The sequence below is a fragment of the Priapulus caudatus genome, unplaced genomic scaffold (genome assembly GCF_000485595.1).
Source record: "Priapulus caudatus unplaced genomic scaffold, Priapulus_caudatus-5.0.1 Scaffold59, whole genome shotgun sequence".
Classification (NCBI taxonomy): domain Eukaryota; kingdom Metazoa; phylum Priapulida; class Priapulimorpha; order Priapulimorphida; family Priapulidae; genus Priapulus; species Priapulus caudatus.
In genome coordinates, this window is record NW_014577120.1 from 260,683 (window position 1) to 269,355 (window position 8,673).

Here is an 8,673-nt window from a genome sequence, read left to right on the forward strand (position 1 = left end):
TTTAATCATTTATTTATTCATTCAGTTCATTATTCATGCATTCATTCATTCGTACATTCTTACTGCACTAGCATATAAGCTTTGAACTGGACTTTACACAGCCACGGATAAAGGTGTTTTCCAGTCCAAGTTTCGTTCACTTCTCTCTCTCTCTCTGCACAAGGATAGATGGCTACTGCAGCTCAGTGCTCGAGGATGTCGAATTAACCGACCACTCCGGTGGGAAGACTGCACTGCCAAGCACGTCCCAATAGACGAGCTTATTGAAGCTCAGGCGGTAGCAATTTTACCTCACCTACGACAAACAGGTGCAGGGGACAATGGAGATGCTTGTACTTATTGGGCGAGGGCAAAATCTGAAATTACCACCGGCCGTGACGAAGAAACAGTTGTTGGCAATAATACGAATCAAAGCAGGAACATGAGGAAAGAGAACAGATGATGTTAGCGAAGACAAAGTGGGAGGTCGACTGGAAGTGAAGAAGAAGACAAAGGAACCTCTTAGAAGAATAAGCGCGTACGTGGCAGAAACATAATTGCTCCAGGAATCCATTATTGAGTTCGTTTGCGGTCAAGACCGAGTCTGTCCCCCTTGCAGCAAGAACACGTCGTGAATTTCATGATATAGTTATAAGAGTCCGGTTTCAGACCTCATTAAGTATCAGAATGTGGCGTTAAAAGAATTTTAGCAGCTAGATGAATCGTGTACAAAACATTATTCTCATCCTGCAGTTCGTGTGCACTTGCAGAGGCTGGGGTGATGCAGTTACTCCTGGACTAGTGTCTCAGGCCTCCGAAACATCCAGTCGTTACACTCTCCACCTTGACTGAGGAGCTAGAAGGTTAAAACTGCATCTAGAGTTTCACATTTTGCATTGGTTTCGGTTGAGGTCGAGTGAGTCTTAAATGCCATAGCCCAAAATTGATTTACATTACTGTTCGAAGGTTTGACATGTTTTCTGGAAATCTTTTGGCAGCACGAAACTGCCACGATCAATTATTAGCCCTGCTATAACGCGTTTTATCTATTTCTTAGTAACAGAGATGAGTCTAAAGAGGATCGGTGAGAAAACGGACATAAACATTGTGCATTTGCAGAAAAAAATATTTAACTGTAATTATATTGCTCTACTCTATGAGAAGATTGATAAAAAGAAGGCTTTATTGAGTTATTTATATGTATCAGCGGTGGATATTAGCCATTTAGACTAAGGCGTCATCGTTACGAGTATACTGCGTAATTATAGAGGTAGGCTCCCCTGCGTTTATCTCAAAGCTACACTGCAAGGTAAAGATTGTGAAAGACAGATCACATCTGCAAGTTCTCTTTAAAGAAGAGTGAGTGCGCTTCATTCATGAAAGTTAGAGTACTCTTAGCATACTTGCTACCACTACAGGCGAGTTGAGGAAATTATACAGAGCGTGTTTCTCTTTTTGCTTATCTATCAGCATATCTAGGTTAGCTGGACGCTAGGCTTCTACGTTAGTCTTATCGTTAGTCAGACATTGTATTACTAATAACCATAGTTATTGCCCGTAGGTTACGAAACGATAGTAACGTGACTTTTGCTGTGTTTCAGCACGTAGAGCAGGCGATTGCTGATGTCAAAGGGCGTGGCGATGCTATTGCCTTGGCCACTGCAGTTGCTGGCTGGCAGGGACATGCTTATATAGATCGAGAGCACTTCACCTGCTCTGATATATTGCCGCAACGGATCCAAACACTTGACTCTCAAGCAAGTACGTTCCGCCGTATGTTGGACGAGTCTGCATTGTTGTTGTTGGTTCGCTGCTTGCGTCCCTGTAAGAGTGCCCGCTTGTCTACGTGAACAGCGATAGTATAAAAATAAATCGAAGATTCATATTCAATTAATGATGGTAGCTAATGAAAAAAAAACCATGTTATATGCGTAGTTTCATGAATGTCGTTGATTAGATACCTTTGCGTCCTCCGCATAATAAAAACTAATAAAGCCACCCAGTTATCCAAAATTTGGCAAGTTACGTTTGTGAGTTTTCTTCCTGATCACAATCAACTATTGTATCAATCAAAATCTCATATAATGAGACAGTTTGGTCATCCCTGTGAAATACCTTCAAGCGTTTAGTGGTTTTACAGTAAGTGCGCGCACATACGAAGAATGTGGAGTATGTAGTGTATTAACTATGAACTCGCGTCGCAGAGAGGTGTGAGGAACGATCAAGGATAGCATTGGAGAAGCGCTGACTTCGGAGCTCTGAAGTGAGAAACTACAGGGATCGAATTCCCTCTCAGTCCACGCACCCCTGCTGCATGCGCGGAGAGGGAGCTTCTCCCAGCTCCTACACTGCTGATCTCGTGAAAGCCAGGAGGAGTCAAGAGGAAGCGTGATGTAACCGCATACTGAGTTGAACCGAGAACACGAACGGAAAGCGGGAAGCTTGTGTTAAAATCCGCTTCCTCGCAGTTGCGTGTATGCAAGCCGACGCGCGTATCGTCAACTTGCGTGTATAATCAGCGCTGGAAGCGTATAGTAAAGGTCAACGGGGTCGAAGGGGGTGAGCACCGGCTGGTCAATCACAGGACAGTCCACGCCCTAATTGCGCGGGCTGAAGCGTGAAATCCCCACGCGGTCGGCTCAAGGCGTGGCGATCTCACGCGCTAGGCTGAGCGTCTCTACTCGTGTTAACGTGCAGACAAATAGCCAGCGCGGAGCTGCCAGATGACGTCACGCTGACACCCCTCCCCCCCTGGGATCGCGGTGGTGACGTACACGCCGACCGTGGTAATCAAATACACATTTAGGCTGCGTGGAGCGCTAGGGCAAACAGCCACGCTGCCAAACAATTCCGGCGTATGTCGTGTATTACGAGTGCTCCGTTCTTTGTGAGCCAACGGGCTGCCATCAGGTGTGCGGTCAGAGTAATGGGTGCGACGCCACTGCCCCAGAGGCGGGTGTAAGTGGGAAAATGCATGCGTGCCACGGTGAGGGAGTGAGAAAGCCGCTCTGCGGACAAGGGCCTGCACTCCACTGTCACACGCCTGAACGTGCACAGCATACATCATGTCGCGCGCGCTGTATTTGCTGCTCTACCCTGTTCTCTTGATCGAATGCGAGTTATTGATCATAGGAATAGCAGCTGAGAGCAAGCTCAGCGGCATTCTGGCCCTGTTGGGTCAGGTTTAGTGTGTTGAAGCTTGTTGGCTTTCACATGTTTACGGTTAGCGGGGTTAAGTCGGTGCCAAGAATAATATTATCCACGTACATTTTCTACAGCGGCATGTATCATAATCTATATACACCATATGTTATTATCAATATTACTAGAGATGATCTGAGAAGACTCGAATTTTTATGCTATCGCAAATTTCTTTGGCTTTATACTGACGAAGTATACATTTCAGGCACTTTTAGCAGACACTATATATCAATCATATCTGGTATGTTTAGCGCGTATTAAACGTTAATGTTATTCAAGCTGTAGTATGGAAACTGGTTACATGTAAGCGGTGCAATCAAATTTACTATGTTTATATATCATCGAAATTTAAATTCGACTATTTTGATGAGTCCTATAGCTTGTGTAAACATTATATATTGTCGGAGTTACCATTTCTCTTACTCACATTAATTATAATTTACTATAAACAACGTTTGTTAGAATATGTAGTGATATTTATTGTCAAGACACGATCTTTTATAAACGCTAGATATACGAGAACAGACCTCGCACTAGCTATTATGCGTCTCTTGAAAGAGTTCTTGAATACTGAAAGCGTTGTTAAGACGTTATCTCTCGTGCCGCTTGTAACTCCTCTCCATCTGTCTCTTCAGGTCAGAATAAGACTCGTTCCAGAACTTAAATGTTCCTGCAAGAATAAACACGCGGGGGCTTGCAGTGAAGCACCATTTTCACTCCTCTCCTATAACAAAAATCACGTCTGCTTTCGCCACGTCCCCGCTTTCATTTGTCATGCATAAATAGACAGTTCAGCTTCCTCCAGATCGCTGTTACGAGGATAAATCCGGATACCAAACTATGGGTAATAGGAGAGATAATCACTTCACAATTTTTAGTAGGTAACATAACTTCGCATTAGCGGTTTTGTACATTGACAGAATCGTGAAGGCTTTATCGATTCTAACGTAGGCGATCAAGAAATAGTATGATTCCTCTCTCCCCATTCTATTGGACCATACATCCCATGGTAGGTTACGCTGGACTGCAATCGTAAGAGATAATCATGCCGATGATTGGGTTACATCGATATAGTTGGTTTGCGTAGCGTCAGCCTTGTCAGCGAACGTCATTACGCTGGTAGAAATATACCGTGATCATAAATTATAGTAACTAGGCATCGTATGTGACAGAGCCAGCAATTATCACGCCAGTAAACACCGTGAACGCACGTTCGTGTGCACGTGCGTGCCTTCCACGCAGCTTGCACACGCACAACAAACAAGAGAGGGAAGAATAGTGGCGTCACTCGACTCGATGGAAGCAACTGGATTTCGAAGCAACTGGACAGCGCATCGGCAGCGACTAGTTGCGATCCAGTTGCCCACTGTTCTATTCCGAGCAACTCAGTGCGCGCAGTCGCAGGCACGTCGCGTTCGCCAGTCGAACGACCTAAGCAACTGCGAGTCGCAGTGAATTGCCTAGCCAGTTGCTTCCAGTCGAGTCGGCCTCGCAAGCCGACATAAGCCCCCTAAGCCTATGCGCTTACTATAAATATAGAGGTGGTGCCAATGACGATAATTCCTTCTGAGTGAATTACAGATTAATTGTGTCGACCTGCGCCCGCTATACGGACGCATCTGTATCAAGATCTCTATTATTACTTACTTGATACTCTCTATATTATTATTACTCTCTATTGTGTACTCGCTGATGTATACGCAGCATGTTAAACCTTCTCCCTCCCCCCTCCCCCCGCGATACGCATTGCGCTATAGGCGGCATGAAAGTGTATTAACTCTCATATCTTGCGAACGAATCGAGTCTTAGCTATAATCCCCGTGAATTTTGAGTTTATTGAAGCACGAAATAGTTTAATTAATTACCAAAAATATACGCACGTATCGTCATAGGCATAATATATATACGCGCCGGCTATGGCCCGTAGGATAGTGTACTAACTCTAAATTCCGCGAACGATTTTGACGTATAACTTTCTAAAATTCTAGATACCTATATAGACACATTCTTAGCTATACTCTTGGAATATTGAGTTATTGTGACGCACCAATAGCGCGCGGAAGTGAATTACACTTCTTCTTCTTATTATTATTATTAGTAGTAATAGTAGCAGCAGCCGCAGTAGCAGTAGCAGCGGCAGTAACAGCAGCAGTAACAGTAGCAGCAGTAGTATTAGACATTGGCGTGAGCGTGATAAGAGTCCGTTTGTTTTGTTAGGAAACTTTACGAAAGGCAGGCAAAATGACACATCGGTGAAAATTGACAAGATTCTAAGAATGATAACATTGTTACGGATATGAATTTGGCTGCAACTTAAATGAAATTGAAGTGGACACATGCCGCCTAAAGCTTTCTTGTCATTTCCTTTCCCTTTATCGAAATTTGCATGGAAGATATCTCGCATTTAGCACTAACTCGTTGCAATTCTATACGTGTGCAGGCACTGGTCGAGAAGTGCAACATGGTGGAGGAGTTAAAGAAAGAAGCGTCTGAACTGAGAGTAAAAATCAAATCGAACCAAGAACGAAAAGAGTCGAATGAAGAGCTTAGAAGGCAAATACGTCACTTGGAAATGACACAGGTGATGCCAGTGGTTTATATACCTTTCTTATTTTTTGCCCATCCTCAGTCCTCTTTTCTGCGGAAGCTAGAGTTCACACAGCGGTACTTCCATCGTATCAGATGTGGATAATAGAAATACAAACATATATCCCATTATCTTACATTTTGCGTATAATTGAGACAAAGATGAAGTTGGCGGGCCTATGAAATTGTATGAAGTTATTTGATTAATCTTCTTCCGGATACTTGCTGCTTTAGTAGATATTTATGCGTCTCGTTGTGCTGAGCAGTTGTATGTAGTTTTATTTCTGCTATCCGCCCTTGATTCGCGTGTCTTTACTAAACATCTGATCGCAAACACGGCGTTGCTAAATTAGACTAGGCGGCTGCAAACTACATGATGCCGTAAAGATAGTGTTCCGCTAACAATTAATAACGCACTCTTAAACGAAGAAGGCCGTTATTTTTGAATTTATGTAACGTATTACGTCCGTCATCAGAGCTATTTTGTTTTAAAAGTGTTTGCCCTACTCTTAGTTTGCGACCTCATCAAACAAACACATTTCAATACGATTTCATAGGAGAGGGAAATATCATCCATGAGAGATAGACTACAGCAGGAGAAAGCAAAGGACATGGAAGCCATGCGAAAACTTCTTCTTAAGGTATACCGCTGATACAGCACGCGTGTATAGTTGGTTAGGCAGCTATAAGAAGCGCTGACATGGGAACCGTTAACGAACTACGTACGGTAAGTAAGAAACAATTAGAAATAAAGGTATTGCAGATGCAATAAACGAAATACGAGCGGAATATAACATAAGATTATAACATTTGAATGCGGTTTTGTACAAAGATTGGTGAAGTGCACACTGTCAGTACAGGGCATGTTGGTGTTAAATGCGCTGCATAGCGACTCAGTGAAGTCATAAGGCCATATTATATTAATATTGTTGGCTCTTGATATAATCCAAGCAGGAGTACCTAAGAATGTACGTGCTCAAAAATTCCCACGCACTCTCAAGATAAAACCCGCAGATTCTGCTGTTACGTCGGGTGTACGCATGGCTTGGTCCAAAGCAAACTAGTAGGAGATAATTACTGAGGATTCTTGTGCCAGGATCATGTTGAACAGATCCGGACTGTGCAGGCCAAGGCCCGAAGCCAGCAGTACGAGCTACAACTGCAGGAGAGGGAAGCTGAGCTGGCGAGGTTGAAGGAGGTCATGCAGAAATGGAAGTCCGACGCCCTGACGAAGATGGAGGAAGAGATGGCGAGGTAAAAGAACGTGACTTTTTAGCACTTTTAGCTTTTTTTTGAAAGCTTGCAAGCTTCTGTTCTCGCGTTTATCAATGAACTGTCGTTCAAAATATTATTATTATGAGTCATGATAATAATAATAATAATAATAATAATAATAATAATGATAAAGATAATAGTAATAATAATAATAATACGTGTAACTTACTGCTACGTCGAAAGGAACCTGACTTTATTTTAGTTACCTTGGTTGCCAAAATTATGTCTTATCATTTGCATCATTTAATTGACGCTGATATGTCATGTAGATGATGTGCTGTGTTGTCAAAGAGTCACGTGAATTCGGCGCATGATTGGGACAAAAATCATGTGACACAATATCGTTGCTGCCTAGTTTGGTTACTACTTTACAAGTCGTAAATGTCGACATGCATGCGCACATTGACGAACATTTCGGCGAACAATGTTCGAGAATCAAACATTTCCGATCTTCAGAAAATATTGTTCGCGACAAATGTTCGCAACTTTTTTTTCGACCGCCACATTGCAACACCCACGAACATTTCATGGACATGCATACGACTAATTGTTTTGAGCACAACATTGTTCGCAAGTACGGTGCGCCGGCTTTAGTTCAGCGTTCCTTACAATAGTGCAAATATGAGCCAAATCGTTACAGGAGTGACAACAAAGTCTCAAACTTGGCCACAGTTTTGGTGAGCTTATGGAGTACTATAATCGTATGTAGATGGGCTGCCCACATGCCAGCATATTCCTTAGAAAGTGCAATTACGAGATGATTCAAGATGTTGCGAAACACACGACTCGAACCCCCTACGCGCGCCTGCATTACAAATACCACTACATGATACAGCAGTGTGTACCAGCCGTACGAATGTGCAGTACCGCTGATCTTCTACTATTAGCCTATACTAACATAGATATATATATGATAGGGGTATATTATAGAGATGTATATAAGATGTATTGTATTGGTTAGACATATAGATAGAGGATCAGTGGGCCAGGTCCCACGACAGTACAGGCGTGCTACGCCATCGGTCCCGGGTAGTCCCCATGTCCCTTGAAAGTCGGTCCGTTGGTTCGAACATTTAATCATCCAGTAATTCACCTCTAAGGCAATATCTGCATTGGAGCCACCCTCCTCATAATCATTATTCCCTCCGTGCCTCATGCATTCAATCACCCCATTCGCCTCCGACGCCCCCGGCCGACCCTGCGCGCCTCATCTCACCCACTTGCTGCCCCCCTTCATACTCATAACTCCCCAATAATTCACAGAGAGTTAGTCTTAAGACAGCTCGTCTATTCAGGTATCTAGAATTTTAAGAAAGTCTAACTCAAATCGTTCCGCCGAGATCATTAGGTTAGTACACTATCCACGGGCCATAACGGCCGCGCCCTCATATATATTATCCCATACTCGCTACCATACCGTGGCGTATATTTTTTGGTAATTAATTAAACTATTCGTGCTTCCTCAATAACTCAAAATTTCACGCGGGATTATAGCTAGACTCGATTCGTTCGCAAGATACTGAGATTAATACACTTTCCATGCCGCATATAGCGCATAGCCCAGTATGCGCGGAGGGGGGGGGAGGAGAAGGTAACAGCGTATACAATCAGGGAGGTACAAAATAGAGAGAA

At 43.3% G+C, this 8,673-nt stretch overlaps 1 protein-coding gene across 1 annotated transcript in view; it reads left to right on the forward strand.

Annotated features, from left to right (window-relative positions):
• LOC106821114 overlaps positions 1-7,024 on the forward strand; it is a 16,684-nt gene extending 9,660 nt beyond the window's left edge. The window contains exons 4-6 of the mRNA XM_014825789.1: positions 5,621-5,761; positions 6,324-6,407; positions 6,863-7,024. Coding sequence (XP_014681275.1) covers positions 5,621-5,761; positions 6,324-6,407; positions 6,863-7,024 — 387 coding nt within the window. The remainder of the gene's footprint in view (positions 1-5,620; positions 5,762-6,323; positions 6,408-6,862) is intronic.
• The last annotated feature ends 1,649 nt before the right edge of the window (positions 7,025-8,673 follow it).